This window comes from Aureobasidium namibiae (genome assembly GCF_000721765.1).
Source record: "Aureobasidium namibiae CBS 147.97 unplaced genomic scaffold scaffold_21, whole genome shotgun sequence".
Taxonomy (NCBI): Eukaryota; Fungi; Ascomycota; class Dothideomycetes; order Dothideales; family Saccotheciaceae; genus Aureobasidium; species Aureobasidium namibiae.
Window position 1 is genome coordinate 439,838 of NW_013581188.1, and position 18,273 is coordinate 458,110.

General features: G+C 50.3%; 12 protein-coding genes across 12 annotated transcripts; 5 read left to right on the forward strand and 7 right to left on the reverse strand.

Annotated features, from left to right (window-relative positions):
• Nucleotides 1–346: 346 nt before the first annotated feature.
• On the reverse strand, nt 347–1,133 carry M436DRAFT_76300 (uncharacterized protein; the record flags this gene model as incomplete). Its single annotated transcript, XM_013568124.1, has 2 exons — nt 347–1,029; nt 1,085–1,133. 2 exons carry the CDS (start codon nt 1,131–1,133, stop codon nt 347–349), a joined length of 732 nt encoding a protein of 243 aa, XP_013423578.1.
• A 1,323-nt stretch (nt 1,134–2,456) lies between these two features.
• Nucleotides 2,457–3,248, reverse strand: M436DRAFT_76301 (haloacid dehalogenase, type II; the record flags this gene model as incomplete). The annotated part of the gene is made up of 2 exons (XM_013568125.1): nt 2,457–3,031; nt 3,083–3,248. 2 exons carry the CDS (start codon nt 3,246–3,248, stop codon nt 2,457–2,459), a joined length of 741 nt encoding a protein of 246 aa, XP_013423579.1.
• Nucleotides 3,249–3,992: 744 nt separating this feature from the next.
• M436DRAFT_76302 (uncharacterized protein) lies at nt 3,993–5,698 on the forward strand (the record flags this gene model as incomplete). Its single annotated transcript, XM_013568126.1, has 2 exons — nt 3,993–4,101; nt 4,152–5,698. 2 exons carry the CDS (start codon nt 3,993–3,995, stop codon nt 5,696–5,698), a joined length of 1,656 nt encoding a protein of 551 aa, XP_013423580.1.
• A 158-nt stretch (nt 5,699–5,856) lies between these two features.
• M436DRAFT_56411 (dolichol-phosphate mannosyltransferase subunit 3) lies at nt 5,857–6,262 on the reverse strand (the record flags this gene model as incomplete). Its single annotated transcript, XM_013568012.1, has 3 exons — nt 5,857–6,018; nt 6,082–6,150; nt 6,215–6,262. The coding sequence occupies 3 exons, from the start codon at nt 6,260–6,262 to the stop codon at nt 5,857–5,859; spliced, it is 279 nt and encodes a 92-aa protein (XP_013423466.1).
• A 252-nt stretch (nt 6,263–6,514) lies between these two features.
• M436DRAFT_85670 (uncharacterized protein) lies at nt 6,515–8,476 on the forward strand (the record flags this gene model as incomplete). Its single annotated transcript, XM_013568127.1, has 3 exons — nt 6,515–6,770; nt 6,831–6,974; nt 7,029–8,476. The coding sequence occupies 3 exons, from the start codon at nt 6,515–6,517 to the stop codon at nt 8,474–8,476; spliced, it is 1,848 nt and encodes a 615-aa protein (XP_013423581.1).
• Nucleotides 8,477–8,765: 289 nt separating this feature from the next.
• Nucleotides 8,766–9,247, forward strand: M436DRAFT_56463 (uncharacterized protein; the record flags this gene model as incomplete). Its single annotated transcript, XM_013568020.1, has 2 exons — nt 8,766–8,810; nt 8,873–9,247. 2 exons carry the CDS (start codon nt 8,766–8,768, stop codon nt 9,245–9,247), a joined length of 420 nt encoding a protein of 139 aa, XP_013423474.1.
• Nucleotides 9,248–9,665: 418 nt separating this feature from the next.
• On the reverse strand, nt 9,666–11,795 carry M436DRAFT_56284 (uncharacterized protein; the record flags this gene model as incomplete). Its single annotated transcript, XM_013567976.1, has 2 exons — nt 9,666–10,022; nt 10,080–11,795. 2 exons carry the CDS (start codon nt 11,793–11,795, stop codon nt 9,666–9,668), a joined length of 2,073 nt encoding a protein of 690 aa, XP_013423430.1.
• Nucleotides 11,796–12,245: 450 nt separating this feature from the next.
• On the reverse strand, nt 12,246–12,784 carry M436DRAFT_56476 (uncharacterized protein; the record flags this gene model as incomplete). Its single annotated transcript, XM_013568023.1, has 3 exons — nt 12,246–12,276; nt 12,489–12,535; nt 12,623–12,784. Coding segments are annotated over 3 exons (240 nt in total), but the record flags the coding sequence as incomplete, so codon positions are not given.
• A 369-nt stretch (nt 12,785–13,153) lies between these two features.
• M436DRAFT_85672 (X-Pro dipeptidyl-peptidase protein) lies at nt 13,154–15,036 on the forward strand (the record flags this gene model as incomplete). Its single annotated transcript, XM_013568128.1, has 3 exons — nt 13,154–13,320; nt 13,373–13,942; nt 13,992–15,036. The coding sequence occupies 3 exons, from the start codon at nt 13,154–13,156 to the stop codon at nt 15,034–15,036; spliced, it is 1,782 nt and encodes a 593-aa protein (XP_013423582.1).
• Nucleotides 15,037–15,440: 404 nt separating this feature from the next.
• Nucleotides 15,441–16,419, reverse strand: M436DRAFT_76308 (LigB subunit of an aromatic-ring-opening dioxygenase LigAB; the record flags this gene model as incomplete). The annotated part of the gene is made up of 3 exons (XM_013568129.1): nt 15,441–16,181; nt 16,234–16,364; nt 16,416–16,419. The coding sequence occupies 3 exons, from the start codon at nt 16,417–16,419 to the stop codon at nt 15,441–15,443; spliced, it is 876 nt and encodes a 291-aa protein (XP_013423583.1).
• A 396-nt stretch (nt 16,420–16,815) lies between these two features.
• M436DRAFT_85674 (uncharacterized protein) lies at nt 16,816–17,246 on the forward strand (the record flags this gene model as incomplete). Its single annotated transcript, XM_013568130.1, has 2 exons — nt 16,816–17,106; nt 17,166–17,246. The coding sequence occupies 2 exons, from the start codon at nt 16,816–16,818 to the stop codon at nt 17,244–17,246; spliced, it is 372 nt and encodes a 123-aa protein (XP_013423584.1).
• Nucleotides 17,247–17,434: 188 nt separating this feature from the next.
• M436DRAFT_85675 (uncharacterized protein) lies at nt 17,435–18,034 on the reverse strand (the record flags this gene model as incomplete). The annotated part of the gene is made up of 2 exons (XM_013568131.1): nt 17,435–17,722; nt 17,771–18,034. The coding sequence occupies 2 exons, from the start codon at nt 18,032–18,034 to the stop codon at nt 17,435–17,437; spliced, it is 552 nt and encodes a 183-aa protein (XP_013423585.1).
• Between the last annotated feature and the right edge of the window lie 239 nt (nt 18,035–18,273).

Genomic DNA, 18,273 nt, shown 5'->3' on the forward strand with positions numbered 1-18,273 from the left:
ATCCTGATATCTGTTTGCCCCTACACCTGCTCGTGTCTGACAGTGGCTCGGTGACGCTGGCTCTGAGAAATCTTGAAGCACATGCAATTGCGGCGCCGTCTCTCTCCCCCGAGCTCGCTCCGCCCGTCATTTGCTTAACTCCGCGACACGACCTGCATCATCTGAATATCACACAGGCACGAGACAAACCAAACAGATCGAGTAGTATGCCGAGGAAGCGATCGAGTCGCTGGCTATCAGATGCTATGCACATAACTTCAAAACCGGTCCTGGTAAATCCTCCGGAAACCTCGTTCCGGCAACCCTCAACTCGCTCTTCGCTCATCAAGTCATAAACCAAGTCCGATTACTTCTTTCCCTTGCCGCGGTTCTTCTTGGCCGCAGCTGCTGCTCTCTGTCTCTCCATTCTTGCCAACTGCTCGGCCTTCTCCTTCTCGTGCTCCTCCTTCTCGGCCTTCTCGGCGGCCTTGCGTGCTGACTCTTCCTCTCTGCGTTGTCTGACCAGTTGCAGTCTCTCCATGTCGTTTCTGGCTTGTTCCGTCTTGCCCTCGGCGTGCAGCTTCTCGTATCTCTGCTTGGCCTGCACAGCTTGGAGTGCCTCACGCTCTCTTCTGGACAATTGCGACATGTCGGCGGGCTTGGTGGACTTCTTCTTGGGTGCCTCGTCGTCGGATCCAGCAACTACGGGCTTCGCGGCCATCTTGGCGGCCTTTGCGGTGTGGTTGGGGTTTGCGGGCATATCGTCCTCATCTGATGATTCCGACTCGCTTCCTGAGGGCATGTCGCCGACCTGAACGGGTCCCTTCTTCTTTGCGATGGCTGCGGCCTTGCGTGCCTTGGCTGCCTCACGTCTCTGCTCACGGGTCATCTCCTGGTCAGCAGGCTTGGCTGCTGTCTCCTCCTCGCTCGACTCCTCCTCCGAAGACTCTTCCTCCTCGGAAGATGAGTTGTCCGAGTCGGATGCCCACATGCTCTTCTCAGCGCCCTCGGCGTCGGTGGGACGGAGATCTCTGCTGAAGTGTTTGCCGCCTGGAGAGATGGGTCAGACTTGTCGCATATCAATCCGGTGTACAGTCCTACTTACCACCTCGCTTGGGCTTCATGAACTTGCCGCCTCTACCTCTAGTAGACATGATTGCAGTTGTCAAGGTTGTTGCTTGGTGTATCTTTCTTTGTTGACCTTGCGGTATAAATCCTGAGATTCCTGGCCGATGTCCTTTGTTCTTGGAATTGCGATATTCTCAAAAAGTCGCAATAGAGGTTTTGTTGTGGTGAGTTGGTGACGAGCAAAATCCACTTTGGGCAGTGATTTTGGCTGACCCTCTCTCCGACCGCCGACTGGGTTTGCTGACCAGCGCGGTCATTCGTCCTTGGCGGCGCTTGTTGACGGAACGCCGGTCATACGCCAAGTTTCAACGACCCTCCACGCTCTCTTAGTGTCAACATCCTCACCGCGATAAGGCACAATAATTTGCAGTTTTGAGATGTTGCCAAAGAAAGTTGAAAGTAAGGTCGCTTCTCTACAGATACTGTCGTATCACTCGATACTGTTGTGCATATCTACAGCTACACACATCACACACTCTTGCGCATGGAGACTGGAGATCACACCTAGCATCAGACTTCACTTATATCTGACGCACCATCTTTTCGCAGCTGGCCCGTGCTTGATCCGTCGGTATAAAATCTCTGCTTCCCTTGGATCCTCTTTCTTCCGGTACATAAAACTATATCGTCTCCCATCTATCCGTCACCACGCTGTTCTCTGTTGTGAATGAGGGGGGAAAGGAGTCGTAGAATGAGCAATGTCTGCTTACCCCAAATCGGTCAGAAAAGTGACTGAATTAGGAAATATATTGGACATGACATCTTTTCAATTTTGTGAGCTCCCTCGTAGAAGAGCGCGGGCCTCAACTTGACGAGGCCGAGAGGAATGGCAAGTTGAGCGATATGCTTGCTGGCTGGTGCTCAGCTTCTTTGTCTTGTGATCCGTGTACTCGTATTATCTTCTACGGTGCTGAGTCTGGTTCTGATGTTGGACATTCATTTGCGCGATCCATCGAACTGGACCCGCTCCGCTCCTCACAACAGCCCTCCGCTGGTCTGCCCTGCGATCTACACCATTGCAGCCTTGTCTGTGTCAAAGCACAGCAGCAAAGCGGAACTATGTTCATTGAGAGTGCTTGCAGTCTGCATTGGATTGTACATGCTAATCTCCACGTTGTTGCCCACCACTGGCTTTTAAGATTCCACTGGCGGTCTTCCATACTCACCCAACAAAGAGCAAAAGATTCATGAGCTCTTACGCTCAATTGACAAAAGACTGTCGCAGCCGTGAATCGAACACGGGGCTCGTGCATGGCAAGCACGAATTTTACCACTAAACCACTGCGACTTTGATGGAGCGGTGATCAATTGTTAGTTATCAGAATTGCCAGCTCGCGTCGCTGCGTGCTCTATTGCACTGGCAGAACCCCACCCACAGCACTGGGTACCTCTTCCAGACTCTTGACAATTGCTGAAGGTCTTCCAAGCTCGCCTTCAATCATAGCATCTTGCCATCCATTGCCTGCCCTGTCCACCCAACACGCCTGCATTCCCATCGCGCGAGCACCGGTGATATCAAATGGGTTTCCGCTAATCAACCACATACTCGCCATATCCTCTTTGCTGTTAGGATCCTTGCCAACTGCTTTAGCAAGATGAGCATACGATTCAGGTGTGGGCTTGAATCTCTTGGGCTCCTCGACAACAACAATATCCTTGAAAGTGAATGCATGTTTGGAAAGCTCTGGCGACTTGTTGACGGAATTTGATACCATCGTGTTTGTGCCGTTCGAAAACACTACTGGGTAGAAGTCGTCGCGTTTTGCGATGGTCTCCAGAGCTGGACCCACATCGGGAAAGATGGAAAGAGAGTCGTAGGCTTTCATCAAGTCATTGATATCGTTTTGCTCCAGTGAGACGGAGGACTCGGCCAAAGCATGGCGCAATGAGCGCAGTGTAACTTTGCCAAAGTCTTGGTATTGATCTGTGGTTGTGTTAGTATAACAATTAGATTGAGGCTTGAGGAAGTGCATACTCATGCTGTTCAGACGCCAGGTGTATTCTAGCTGGTATTTGCGCCATGTTGCCGCAATCGTCTGGGCCTTTTCTTGTCCAAAATGTGAGGCTAGCTTCTTAGCAATGGACTCGGTGGAGAGAAGTGTGCCGTAGGCATCGAAGGCGAGAATTGTTTTGTCACTCATGATGTTTGTTGTTTGTGATTGGGAGAGAGAAGTTGGAGGATCAAAAGATAAACTAGAATCGTCTTTTGATGTATTTGAGAACTATGATGCGAATGGCAGTCAGGAACGGGCCTCGGTGATGCAATGGAGGGGCTGCTTGCTCTCCCATTTCTCCGCGCGGTGCTCTCTCGGGTATTCCTCATCTCTTGACAATGAGCAGAAAAATTATCAAAGTGTCAGACAATCACCTGCTCATGCTGAAGCTTCAAGTCGGTTGGAAGTGGAACACACGCATGGTCAATGGCCTTTCTGCCGCCGTCTCACTCGCGACTCAAGCCATGGCGTTGTCGGAAGATAACAATTGCAGAAGAGGCGCAAGGCGGATCTGTAGCAAGAGCTGTTCCTGGTCGACAATCTTGTTCATTTCGTTTTAAGTCAGCGCTTCGATGTAGCACAACGTAGGTGAGAAGGTAGGTGCGACTATGGGTAGTTGCATATCTGTTGAACATACGCGGCTACTGATCATCCAGCAACTCAACTCATACCTACATATGCCCATCAACACATCTTTTTGACTCTCATCGCAATTCCTCCCTATCCCCTTTCTCGTAACTATCCATAGCACGAAGCCTTCAGACCTACTCTATTATTCGCATTGCTCCCAAGGCCCTTCTTTACATTTGCTATACCTCCACTACGCAACTTTCGCCTTTTGCTTTCTGTTTCCTAAAACTTCGTGCATTCAACAGAGAAATGTTGCCCGTCATGACGACCTACCGCAGGACAAGAAGAGACAGTGTCCCGGCTACCCGTGCTCCCACTTTTGACCTCGGACCTCAACCGTCTAATGGAGAGAATAGTCCAGACGATAGCAGTAAGTCTGGACTTCTCTAGCAAACTACAAGCCGTACTGAAATACGTCAGATCAGTGGGATGAGTTGCAAAGATTCGTTAGTTCACCAAGCGCGCCAACAACCCCTCGTACCAAAAGGAAGATCCATTTTATCGAGCCTTCTCCCGAACATATTGCTCCACGACGATCCAATACAGCTCCTCCAGGCTTTCGAGTCTCGTCCACTACTACCCTGGAGCAGGAACAACCCTTTCCAGGAGGACCAGATGCTGAGGGGTCGCAACCTGATCTGATCTCATTCGAAGAACATGAAGAGCCGCCATCCAAGATAACGAGAGACTTGGATGAGGGTTCCACCAACAGCTACGAGAGCGATCAACCTTTCTACGACATGGAAGTCAATGTGGCGACCTACAATGATGACTCTACGCCAACAGAAGAGCTTCCGCAGGTCTCTCAAGATGAGAACGACGATGCAGAGGATGCAAACGATCCCATCTTCTCTGTCATGCGTGCAAAATCGCATTCAATTTCAGGCGCTTCGGCACTGTATCAGGAGAGACCTGCTTCAACCAGGTTCTACCGTACTTCTTCGGCATCAGGACTGTATTCCAAACCAGCTTATAGTCCAATCATCAAAGCACACGTCGCTGGCAGCCCCATTCGCTTCGATTTTGCTACGACACCTGGTGAAAACGATGACAGCGATGAGCAACTTGAGGATTATTCAAGATTGTCTCGAAGCCAGACAGCAAGCTCCAGATCCAGTAACAGTGCATACTCAGCAACGTGGGACGACAAAGTCACGGACAAGATGGCAGGCCCGTCAAGCGATACACCCAGTCCGCGCGCAAACGTACGAAGCTCATCGGGCTCCGGAAGTGAGTTAGCCTTGGAGGCGGTCAAAAGGAAGCTCTCTACTATATCACGCACGAAAAAGGTCAACATGAAGCACGTCAAGAGGCGAAGCGTAGAGCCCCTGTCGAGCCCCGATGATATCCCAGCTCCGCCACCTAACACTCTTGCAACAAGCGACACGTTAATGCAGAGTTATGGAGGATACTCGGCCAAACACATCCATCCAGGTAATTCATCGCCTGCTCCAGGGCAGATGACAGCGGATCCGGATGAGGCACAATGCCCGACACAAAGTGCCCGATTGTCACCGCATCTCAAGCCAGCCCTGAAACATGTCGGTCCTAGCACGCCCGCTATTGCAATAATCACGCATGATCGATCTGTAGCCTCGCACAAGGATAGTCTCGAGCTTGTACGCCATCGCTTTGGTGAAGAATGGCCAACAGTTGATCCTCAGCTATCTTGTACACGAGACTCGATTGTTCTGGCCAAACAACGATGGGAGAAATATCCTAGATCGCATGCCGTTATTGACAACGAGACTGGACACGTCAAGTATGGAGGCCTTAGTCCTATCATGGACGCCAGCCCTCCAGACCAAAAGGTGTACCTGGCTGCCAGACGTGAACAGCTGGCAAAGCAGAGAGAGATGGAATGGCACCGTGAGATCGGAGGGCACCCAGAGAACGATGACGACTGTCCTGTCTGCGAGGTGGAGAGATCTCGAACCAAGAGATTGGCGGCCTTGCGAGCAAGTTGAAGTTTGTAGGCATGATTGATGAAACAACCTAAATTCTCGGCGAACGAGTATGTGTACATTGACGTTTTCCCTTGTAGCGCCCTCTGAAGCCCTTGTGACACTGACGCCTGCTGTTGCGCCCAATGACGCCTTGTTATACCACTTTTCTCTTACAGCATCTAGTCCACCTCGACACCCATCTTCTTCAGATCTGCGCGAGCAATCTCGATCTCAGCCATGAGCTCCTTGTGAGCCTCTGGGACGTCGTGGAAGGTCATGACATTGTAGCCGAGCTTGCCCAGGAGGTATGCGCCGAAGGAGATGATGGCCCAGAAGGGGAGCTGGATTGTATAGTCAGAAATCTGCCGTTTTCATCTTTCTGTTTGGGAGTGGACGAAGCGTACGTAGGGAATAAGGTCCTCCTGAATCTTTGTTGGCAAGGGGATCAAGCCAAGGAAGAGGGCCAGGTATAGCTGTGAGGCATCGTGTTAGTACTCGGCTCGGCTCGGCTTACGAACAACCTTGATGTAAGCTTACAGATGAGACCAAAAGGAAGATGGAGATGGTTTGCGTGGCCCTTGTCATTTTGGCAATGTCTTGTGTCTTTGTTATACACTCGAAGAAGGGGAAAGTCAACGTTGCTGTTGTTCTGCTTTGGATCAAGCTCTCCTCGATCTGCTGAAAGTCCGGGGTCGCCCAAAGCGCCAGCCCAGCCGCCGCCCTGAATTGGCCTTGGCATTTGGTTTGTCACTTTCTAATTTCAGAGCATTCATTTCTGTTTCTAGACTTTCTACTTGTAAACTCGGTGTACACTTTTCGAGGTTGGAAGTCGAAGCCATGTCTGAGTTCGAATGGGCTCAGTCTGTCTTGGACGCTGAGGAGCGTCCTAGCTTGGACAATATCGCAAAGGCACTCCAGATTCTTGCTGATTCCAGCGCTGACCCTGAGTTGAGATCACGAATGCAGCATGTTTCATTTCAACAGCTGCTCTCGTTGTTTTCTGGGCTTGCGATGAGTAACGAGCAAGAGCCTAAGGACCCGGCGTTGTGGAGGAACTTGCTTCGCTGCATCGGCAACATGATCGCCGATAATGGTAAGAATAGGACGAAGCTTGTATCGAATTAGTGATGCTGACTGGTTTGTTGTGATAAAGACACTCGTAGATCTGAGATGATTGCGGATCCGACATATCTGAAGACTTTGAACTCGTTCTTGATATCTCCTTCAGCCATACCTGGAATCACCACGTTGGCAGATACTACTGTCAAAGTCCTATTCAACCTATGCACCGATTACAGTAAGTCCAGAAATTTCTCAAGGTAGGTGGATCTCAGATGTTGATCATCTCCAGCTCCTGGCCAAGAAGAGTGCTTTCAACAAAACATCCATCAATCTCTCGTCTACTCCCTCGACACACGCTTTGCTCCTGAAGATGGTGTCTGGGGTCTTGCTTTGGACCTCACGTGCATGATTGTGGAACACAAGCAAAAGTTGAAGCCAACAGAGGACTACCCAAACTTTGCAGAGAATGCACCTCGGTTACTCAGACTTCCACTTGCAGAAGTGGACGCAACAGCTTTCCTCGATGCATTGACACTGGTCGCTGCTCATCTTCTGGACAAGAATTTTGTACAAGCTCTGGTGGACCACAAGCAAATCGAGCATGTCTGGAAACTGCTGAAACGTACCGAACATAGGATGCTCAGCGATCGCGAAACAGAGGACGATGAAGATTACGACGAAAAGCAATATTTGCAGTTCCAACTCGTCTTGTCTCAAGGATTGGCAGATATGACTGCTCTACCACTCTACAATGAAAAGTACGACACTTCCGACACTTTCATCCAATCTCTCTACCCGCAAACAATTCCTGCGGCAGCAGATCCCACCTTGCGATCACCCATTGCTCCAGCAGCCTGCCTGATACTCGGGAATCTCGTCATATCCGACGAAGCAGCCATTGCCCTAGCTCCACACGTGCCCATCAAAGACCTCTTTGCCGAGTTAGGTCGATCGAAAGACTCTGCTTTCCTGAACGCAGCATCAGGACTACTTCGTCATCTCTGCACACCCATGCAAAACCGCGAACGATACTTCTCAGACCCCGAATACTTGCACTCAATCAAGCACCTCTATACCGACATGTCGCTCGAACAAGTACAAATGGGCGGTCTGGCACTCACACGTCAAATGCTCGCAAACATGAAACCAAGGCTAGTGGCCACGCTATCAGATGCTAACAATAATTTCCTCTCCACACTACTCACCACCTACCAAACCACCACTTCCACATCGGTAAAACTGGAAATGTCAAGATTGGCCGTCAGTTTCTTCCGCACTCTACAGGCATCTTCAGCTACGGTGTCGGAGATTGAATCCGGAGAGGAAGAAGCCACAAAGGCACTTTTCGACACTCCAGTCAATACAGCCTCGATCCTTGATCCTTTGATCTTCAGTATCAAGCATGCAGCTGAACCGGGAGTTATCGCTATACAGGCGGAAGCTTGGTTAGGACTCAATCTTGCTGCTCGCCTGCCTTGTGGTGCAAATAAAGTCGGCAATGCTTTCGCTGAAGACGAAGCTTTGTTCGAGATGTTCGTTTCGCGGTTGGGTGGGCAAGTGTCGCAAGCTGCTGATGGGGAGGAAGTCAAGGATTCGAGACCGGAGTGGTTGAAGGAGAAGGAGAGGGACAATGCTGTGCTTCTGGCTGCGGAGTTGATCAAAGCTGAGGATGTGGAGGAAAGCATCAGGGACAAGTTCAGGACTGCGTTGCGTGAGAGAGAGATTCGTATAGGCTAGTCTCAACAACTTGCTGAGAACGTAAATGGCAGATAGCGTGTGGTATGTCAAGATCTTGATATAGCCAGGGTGCTCCCCTATATATCTCTTCTGGACCCTGATGACGTATCAATGATCACATTCGAGTAAACAACATGAACTCATCTCCTAGTCTTCTCTCGATGTGAACCGAGCAATTGGACAACGACAAGACTTACCCAACTGACAATCACAGCCTTTTCACATCACAAATCATCAAAACTCCACATTTCAAGTTTCAGTAACCAGAATCACAAAGCACCACAACAAAATGTCAACCAAAACAACAGGCCACTGCCTCTGCGGAAAAGTCCAAGTAAAATCTTTCCTTGCCCCCGTTGGTCTCTTCTCTCGCACTTCTGAAACAACCAACATCAGGTAACCGTGACTTCTCAACCCCTCCTCTCATACCCGACCCTCTGCTGCTCCTGCAACAACTGCAAACGCCGCTCGGGAGGTATAGCCTCCTTCGCCTTTATCGTTCCCTCTTCTGACGTTCACATCGCCGGCTCCTCACATACTTCCTACTCTGACCCCGATACCGGCAGCGGCAAACCAATGACTAGGTCAATGTGCAAAGAGTGTGGAAGTCCGGTCTGCATCATCGAGGCTAGCGCTCCCGAGTCAAGGTGTTTGCAGTATGGGTTGTTTGCTGGAGAGGTGGAGTTGCCGAGACCGCAAGTCGAGTTTTTCGGCAAAGAGAGGGTGGTTTGGGTTTCGGAGATGGGAGGGGAGGTCAAGGAGACGCTTTGATGGGGTGTGTGTGTGTAGAAATCGTGATGAGCGATCAAGGCGATTTGTTGGACTTGCGTTGGGCGAGGCGAGGTTGCCTTGGTGGGAACATCATGTATTTGGAAAGAACCAGCAGCTGCTGCGTACTTAGGGAGCATCAGATGGAGACTGACCAAATACTTGAGCTTACAGTGTAAAGAGCCACAAGGAAGTAAGATCAAGCGATGAGGTTGATAGCTGATGCTCAGGATCTTGAAGAGTATATAGCATTGTAAACGAAAGCTTTTTTTATGCTGCAAATCCATAGAGTGTAGAGTCTGTTCCTCAAAACGGCATTACTGCGATCATCAACACCATGTTCTTCCACATGTGTTGTATCAGACCCTTTTACAATCCTTGATCGACATTTTCCAAAGTCGACCTGTATTACACCTGGAGATCAAGTGCTAGGCTCGAGCACTGCAAGCCTCAAACCCTCCATGAGTTCAAGCAAATTCTCAACCAACGGTGGCGATGACCTCGAGGGTCTTCCGTTCATCCTAAACACATCCATAAGCACGCCCATGACAGTGCCAGGATCTGACAACAGAACGTGAGTGCCACTTGGATCGCCAACAGTCCTTTTGATGGCAGCTTGTCCCTTGTTGAGATTGATAAATCTTTGCGCGCCGTTGCTGTCAGTCTCATCCAGCATTGCAACGCTTTCGCCGCGTCTTGCGTTGCCGATGGAGTCGAGTGCGCTTTCTGTGAGTGCGGCATTTGAGATGACGCCGTATGACCATAAAGCCAGACCAGCCTGTGAGTGGAGTTAGCGGATCGGTCAGATGAAGTATAGGCGCTCTTGTATGCGTACCTGATATAGCACCACCGCATGGAAGTCTCGTAGACATCCAGTTGGTATTTTTCTGGCTGCCGCCACAATCTGAGCGGCATGATAGACACCTTGACGGGCACTTGATGACTTGGCCCATTCCTGCAGTAACGGGAAGACTCTTCTTGCCTCGTTGTGCCCTTCAGCTCCAGCAAAGAGATGCATCTCCTCGAGAGAGATGTGTAGATGCATAAGTAGCAGTTCAAGCGAGAGGGTCATGGCGACATTGGTCTGAGAACTCATCTTTACACAATCGAGTAACTTGGTTAGTTCGGTCAGACGCGATGACAGAAGCAAGTTCGAATTGCTCCATGAACTGGCATGACCTCTGCTGATGGAACACATTTGTCGGTATTCCCAAATTAGTCGCCAGGCAGCACTGAGCAGTGCCTGGCTTGCCGTCGTCTCGTCGAACATATCATGTCCTTCGCCAAGAAGCTCAACGTCTTGCAAGAGATCGGTGAGAGATGGTTCTCGCTGTTTGTGTTGGTCCAGAGACATGTATGTTTGCTTCCACTTCTCAGCGGTCGCTGCAAGCCACAGACTCCCTGCTTCTGGAAGTGGTAGTCCTAGCTCCGCATACGATATTAAGGGATTTGTAAACAGCGTAACCGACTGTCGCGTATCATACTCGAACAGATAGAAGACCAGCCTCTTCCGCATCTCTTGCTTGGCCCAGGCGTGCCATTTGTCTTCGAGAACCTTGCCGACATCCGTAGAGTAGGGTACTATTGCTTCATATGCAGATCTGCGGAACCAGCCTCTGCGACGGCACATGGTAAGATATGGCTGAAGGAAGCTCTCTGCGATCTCCATCTTGCGCGAGTTGCCAGACCACAAGCCTGAGCTCAAGCCTATACCGAGTGAAGTGACGCACTCGACGTCGCCGATGAGAGTATTGTCCCTCTCGATGTTCTGGGGCACTCCAACGCGGACGACCTCCATCAGTGCGAATCCCATCTTTCTCAAACTGATATCGGGAGCTAAAGTAGCCCCACCCACGATCATCGCAGCTACCAGCTCCGGTCTCGCGTTGTTTGGTCGAAACGTTGGTAGATGGATCATTCTGTTCGATATTGCTGTTTTTGATGATAGGAAGTACTGCAATAGACTGTCCAGAAGTTCGAGCGATGGGAACGATTGCATTGTCTTTTGGAGAGTATCCGCGTTCGAGGAAGACATGAAAAGCGCCATGATACGATCACGCATGGTGTATGAGAGCATCTCGGAGGTTACTCTCCGTTGGACAGGTAATCGCTTGCTGGTGTCGCCACTGGGGAGGGATATGTTTTGCTGATCGTTCATACCATGGTCTTGGGACACTGGACGGAAACGCCATGTCGAGGACTTCTGCAATGACTCAACACCAAGAGCTGACGGTGGCTCGCTGGTTGACCCAGGTACTGATCGTGCGGTTTCTGGAGTTTCCACGAAAGACGCAAACGGTATCTCGTGGTTGTATCCGTCCAGGAAGTTGAGATCGAGGTCGTTCAGTTCGAGGTCGGTATTTGCGCCAAAATCAAAGACATTTCGTGGTGTCCATGTGCCTGGTACGTGTTCTCCTGGACCAGTTTGTCGAGGAAACGGGTCTCCGCCGATAATGCTTTGTAGGAAGTCATGCAAAAATCCTCCATCATGGTCGTTGGCTGGTACCGACACATGACCGGGTGTTTGTTGTGTCAGCGACGGGTCCAGCATTTGTTCATCTGACGTCGTTGTTATATTGATCATGGGCTCCGTCAAGGGCTGATAAGGTCTGGGAGGCTCCATGAAAGAAGCAGATAGACCTCCATCATCGTGGCCCGCACTGTGATGGTCCATCGAAGGGGTCATAGAAGTGTTCATTGAAGGGGTCATCGAATGGTTCATCGAAGGCCTGTGGTCCATCGAAGGGTTCATTGAAGGCATATCAGATGGCATGACAATGGGCTCACTTGCAAAAGCCAAAAGGTCTCGAGCGACTGATTCCTTGTCTGGAGGCGGCGGAGATTGCTGATAGACACAGGTTATCTGCTTCTTGTTGCACCTTGTACATGGCTTCTGCTCATCGCAGCGGATGTGTAATTCGGCGCAAGCTTCGCACGCTTTGCTCACGCGTCCTTGACGATTTGGTGCAGGGGCGTTTGCTGATTGTTCGCCTCGAGCCTCGTGGCCAGCTACATGGCGTTTGAGAAGGTCACTAACACATTGTCAGACTTGTCTCTATAGGTAAGGTGTGGTGATATGTGAAGCTATAGACTGCGTGATTCACTTGCCAGAGCAGAAGTACGGCCGTAGAGATGCTCAGAAGGAGTCTCTCCACGGACATGACTCCGTAATGGTAAGCATTGTGCAACTCTATAGCTATACATTGATGATCTTTGACATGTCGAGAGGATGAAGTCCACTTACGCTCTAGCAAAGCTCTTGTTGCATGTTTGACAGAGATATGGTTTCTCCTACAAGACAGATTGTCAGCATCGACGACGACATTGGACAAGTAGACGCGTCGTAGGCTTCAGCACACGGGAGAAGGCAAGACTGACTTTGGTATGCAGACGGACATGCCTTGCAAGATGGTCAACGCGTGAATAACTCTTCCTGCAGTCACCACATTGGAACAACTTGGACGACTCTGTTGGTGTCTGGTCTGAGGACTCGTCCCGTGGGCGTTTGCCCAATACTGATGGTGGGGAAGCGTTCTCCATCGGTTCGTCGTAATTGCAACAACCAGGAGAGATCATGTCATGTAGCACCACGGCAGGACAGGTGGACATGTGGAGATCAAAAGGTGATGCCCGACTCTCGCAGTCGGCTCTCCCCTCATCTCGCCAGTGGATTGGTGTGGATCGGCTGATCAATCACTCCGCCTGGAAGCGAAACGCTCGGGTTTGTGGCGTTCCGACGACTTCCTTCCTCCACATCCCGACAGACCCGCCTTTCGCAGACCCCGCAGCCGAAGCATGCATCACGAAGGTGGGATTGATTGTTGTTAAACAAAAAGGCAAGCTCCAACTTCCCGAGCCAAGGTACGTAGACCCTTCCTTTTATTTTTCTATACTCGTCATTGTCACAAGATGCCTAACAAGATCCAAGATCTCCATACCGTCGACGACAAGTCCTTTGACTATGTCTATGAGCAAAATGCCACTGTAACCTTGAGATCAAGCGAAGGCTTGGTTCGTGTCAATGTCTACCGACCAAAGACCTCGGAAAAGGTCCCTGTTCTGATCACCTATGGCCCGTATGTGGAAGAGACCAATTGCTCCTCATTGACAGCAGCTAAGAGCAGACAGATACGGAAAGGACATTCCATATGCCGATTTCCACGCAAAGAGTTACTCAGAAGTCAACCCCGAGCACAAGTCAGAGCACTCGGCATGGGAAACTCCTGACCCTGCCTTCTGGACCAAGAACGGATACGCAGTAGTTCGCGCCGATGAGCGTGGCTTGGGTCAATCTCCTGGTCTGCTTGACACCATGTCCAGAGGTACTTCGGAAGCTTTCTTCGATGTAGTCGAGTGGGCCGCAGAGCAAGAATGGTCCTCTGGAAAGGTTGGCCTCCTTGGTATCAGTTACTTCGCCGGATCTCAGTGGCGTGTGGCTGCTAGAAACCCCAAGGGTCTATCAGCTATCGTTCCCTGGGAGGGTATGTCAGATTACTACAGAGATAGATGCCGTCACGGTGGTATCTTGTCCAACCAGTTCATCAGGTTCTGGTGGAATCGCCAAATCATCACCAACCAATACGGACGACCAGGCCGCAAAGCAAGCAACTGGGGACCAGACACAATCGAGGGTGACCTCTCGGATGAGGAAAGAGCTGCAAACAGACAGGACCAGAACATCGACAACCAGAACAACTAGTAAGAGTCTTGACTTCGAGTGGACTGGGCAGATACTGACCTTACGTAGCTACCGCGATGACCCGTACTACGCTTCGAAGGAGTACGACATGGGCGATATCAAGGTTCCCATGCTCTCAGTTGCCAACTGGGGTGGTATTCTGCTCCATCTTCGCGGCAATATCGAAGGCTTCACCCATGCTGGCTCCGAGTTCAAGTACCTTCGCTGTATTACTGGACGGCATGATCTTCCATTCTACTACAACGAAGAGGTCGAAATCCAGCGCAGCTTCTTGGACGCCTTCCTCAAGGGCGAAGACAGAGTCGGCTGGGCTACCAAGGGCAAGGTTCCTCAGGTAGATATCGTCCTCCGCAAGGGCGACGTCGGCTTCAACGATGCCAAAGCAGAGCAGGCCTACCCCAGAAGACAAGAGAACGAATGGCCCATCGCCAGAACACAATACACAAACTACTACCTCACACCGGAGAAGGGGCTTGTCACATCTACTCCCTCAGGTACCGCCAAACTCGGCTACAGAGCCTTGGGTACGCTTGATAAGCCCGAGGTGATGCAGTTCACCACTCCTGCTTTTGAGAAGGAGACCGAGATTACTGGACACATCACAGCTCGCCTCAATGTCTCATTAACTCCTGACACCACTGGCCCTACACCTACCGACATCGATGTCTTCGTCACTCTCAGACACATCTCTCCCGAGGGCAAGGAAGTCTTCTACACGGGAACTGCCGGTGATCCAGTACCACTCTGCAAAGGCTGGCTCCGTGTGTCGATGCGCAAGACCAACCCTGAGCACTACAAGCACCGCTCTTACCTGCCACACAGAGACTACCTCAGCACCGACAAGCTGCCTGTCCTTCCCGGAGAGGTATACCCCATCGACATCGAGGTCTGGCCCACCAATGTCGTCGTTGACAAGGGTGGCAAGATCATCTTCGAGGTTTCCAGTGGTGATACTCAGGGATCTGGTATCTTTGGTCACAACGACCCTGTCGACAGATCCGAGGAGAAGCTTAAGGGTACCAACTTTGTCCACTTTAGCGACAAGTTTGTCAACTATGTTACTCTTCCCATCATTCCTCCCAAGGAAGAGTAGAAGCTTTGTGGATGAGAGCTTGGTTGGATGTAAAAAGCAGATAGATATACCATTTTGTAGCGTATCAACAGCGTGCATTTCTTCCTCTGATATGAAAAGCATCGTACAAATCTGAAGTGACCTTGACCGACGATTTGGTATCCGATCTGCCGCGAGGTTCGTACTACTCTTTTGTATACTTTCTCTTTGATTTTTCGCTGAATATCATAATCGAGCTCAAAAGGCAAGACTTCCATGGGTACCGATCATAGCCAAATGATCACTCATTGCTGTTTTGTTGTATCTGAGCCTGTGATAGCCAATAAAAGTTGGGGGGAAACTTGATAATGGAAGAAGAACATTCTTGTATACTGAAATATGGATATCATAAAAAATCGAACTGTCAAACATGTCTAATCATACTCTTAGGCTGCAGCGCGTACACTCCTGCTTCCTTGCCAGTTGCCAATGGTGAATTGAGAGTTGCACATGTTCTGCAGTTCCCAAGTCTCGGCACCCAAAACACCTCCTTGCTCTTCCAAATCCTCCCAGTCACCTGCAGCACCAGCACAGAAACATGCTGCCATGAAGTGATCATCCGTACCGTGAGCTTCACGGTAATGGTAGTGCTTCATCAAGCGTGTCATGGCTCTACGCAGAGCAGGACCCTGGTTCTGTGTCATGACATCCTCGACAGCCTGTCTGAACTCCAACAGCGACTTCTCCGGAGGAGCGACTTGAGCAAAGTTATCTCTGTGCTGCACCATAGGCCACCACACGTTGCGGTAGAGGTTGTGGACAGCACCTCCAGTGCCAACGATTAGATAACCTTCCTTTCTCAGCGATCGCAATGACGATCCGACTTTCATGTGGTAGTGAGGGTCGTAGAAGGCGTTCATGCTGACGATTGTGGTGGGAGGGCAGCCGTTGGGGAACATGCGGATCAAGATCAGGAATGTGTCGTGGATCCAGTCGAAAGTGGCGTCCTTTTCTGCGTTGAAGCCTGCTTTGAGGAGCAAGTCCAGTACGCGGTCGGATGTAGGTAGATCAGGGACGAGTTCGTAGTCGATGTATTTTGAAGGGTGGACATATGCTACGGGACTCTTGTTGGGCTTGGGATTGGCTGAGACCATGATCTTGTCGCCTCTGGCGTCCCAATGTGCTCCCTTAAATCTTTTGTTAGTATACAGTATTAGTGCGTTTTAATGCGAATCTTACCATCATGATCACGCCCTTGATTCCGTGTGCCAAAGCGTCATCGCCGCACTTCTTCCAGTAATCAGCACTGGTCGACTCCTCACCCAACATCATGGTCGAGCCATGGCTGAAGAAGTGAACTGGTGTTAGGCCTGCTCCTGTCAGTTTCTGTACAGCTCTCTCTCCCTTTACGATCAACATACCCATTGTGATATGTGCTTTGTGTTTGATGTAGGCGATATGCAATTAGTCGAGCGAAGGAAGAGTGGGTACAGAACAAAGAAGATAATAGGCTCTAGAGTACATCACTGTAGTACAAACATGCGGCAACAATGGGGTCCCGGGGCATGCGTTGTCTCCGTAGCGGATGGCAGATCTTCTCCTCATCGGAATGTGGTCCACATACCGAGACGATTGCCTTGTGGGGGACCTCCGTTTCCATTTCCCTGATCCACACCGTCTCTCGTAGATCCGTTGTCCGAACACTCTCAGGCTGGAGGAATTACCTCTAGCTATCTCGTCTGACCTCCGGTGCCATTTCGCCAAACCACCACACTCCCCCCTATCACCATCGTCGTCGCTCCCACAACCAACTAAACAACCATGTCGGTCACACTCACCGAAAACCGCACAGTCTACTCGCTGGGCAGAACGCTCGCCGACTACGACCTGCAACACAGCGGCGAGGAAAACGACGTCTCAGAAGCTCCCAATGCTCGCCCTGCACCACAAGGTGCTGGCGACAACCCAGCAGATTGGGTAGACAACTACCGCCGAGTCCCTGACTATCGCCCTGTCGACCACACTCTCGACTTTGCTTATCGCGATACTACACAAAATGGCATCGAGCGAGCTTTCATTTGGAACATGTTTAGCGGAATCGTTCTCACATCGGTATGTGAACATGTCTGTTTCGAGACAAGAGGCGTGACATACTGACCTGAATTTTGTAGGCGACGAACAGACTTTGGAGGGCTACTGGTGGAAAGTTGAATGACACATACTTCCGTTGGCAGGTTGGAGGAGAGCATTAAGTCGGGTTTCTTATATCGCAATGGTGCTACAGTTTTAACGGCGTTTGGATTCCAATACACATGTTCAATCAACACATCCCTACCATATTTTATCTCTCGACTCTTGAACACGAACAGTATTGTGCAATTGATCTCATCCTTTCGATGTAAATGTATAGTAAACTTGTCTAGATAACTTGTTGACATGTCTAGGACGAGCTACGAACGCCCTCCATGGGACCCAGGTCCTCGTCCAAGGGCTTTCCATTGATCGAGATGGGAAGCGATGGCTGGAGGACGTACATCATACGAGCCCACTCAGTTTTGCTTGTGTTTCTCCAGGCGTGGTTTGTTCCTCTCTGCACTGCAACATCTCCAACCTTCATGACTCTGGTCTCACCACTGTCGAGAACCAACTCCATCTCTCCGATAAGCACGACTCCGTAGTCGAGCGAGACTGTGCGGTGCATGGGCGAAGTAGATCCAGGAGGGCAATCCTAGTTGGTCAGTGTTTGAGTAGTAGCTTCTAATCTGGTGTGACATACCACAAAACGAAGGACTGATCCTTGCTTGTTCACGAGACCGGGTGGTGAAACCAAGTACTCCTTGTACTGTGCAATATCCTTGTCGTCGGTCATATCTACAGGCGTGGTCGAGGTTGTGTAGCCGAGAGAGAAGCCAACAGTGCCGCCGTTGATGCTGCCATCCCATGGACCAGTCTCATCTATCTTCTCAAAGACAGCTTTTCCTTCTTGATTGTGTCCGGTGATGAGTCTCTGGTAGAGAGGAAGTTCTCCTTTGTGTGCCATTTTGATAGTATTCAGTAAATATGGATGTGTGAGAAAAGGTTGGTGATTGTCAGATATTCTGAAGTTGAGCAAAGAGACAGAAAAGCAGTCTTTGTTCTGGGAAGTGAATTGATTCCCTCCTCATCTCGGATGATTCGAGCATCCATAGCCGCTGCTTGTGCCCCACAAACACCATACAGCACGATCCACATCAAGGTGAATTTCTCCTCCACATCTTTCTTAGTTGCAGAAACCCTGAG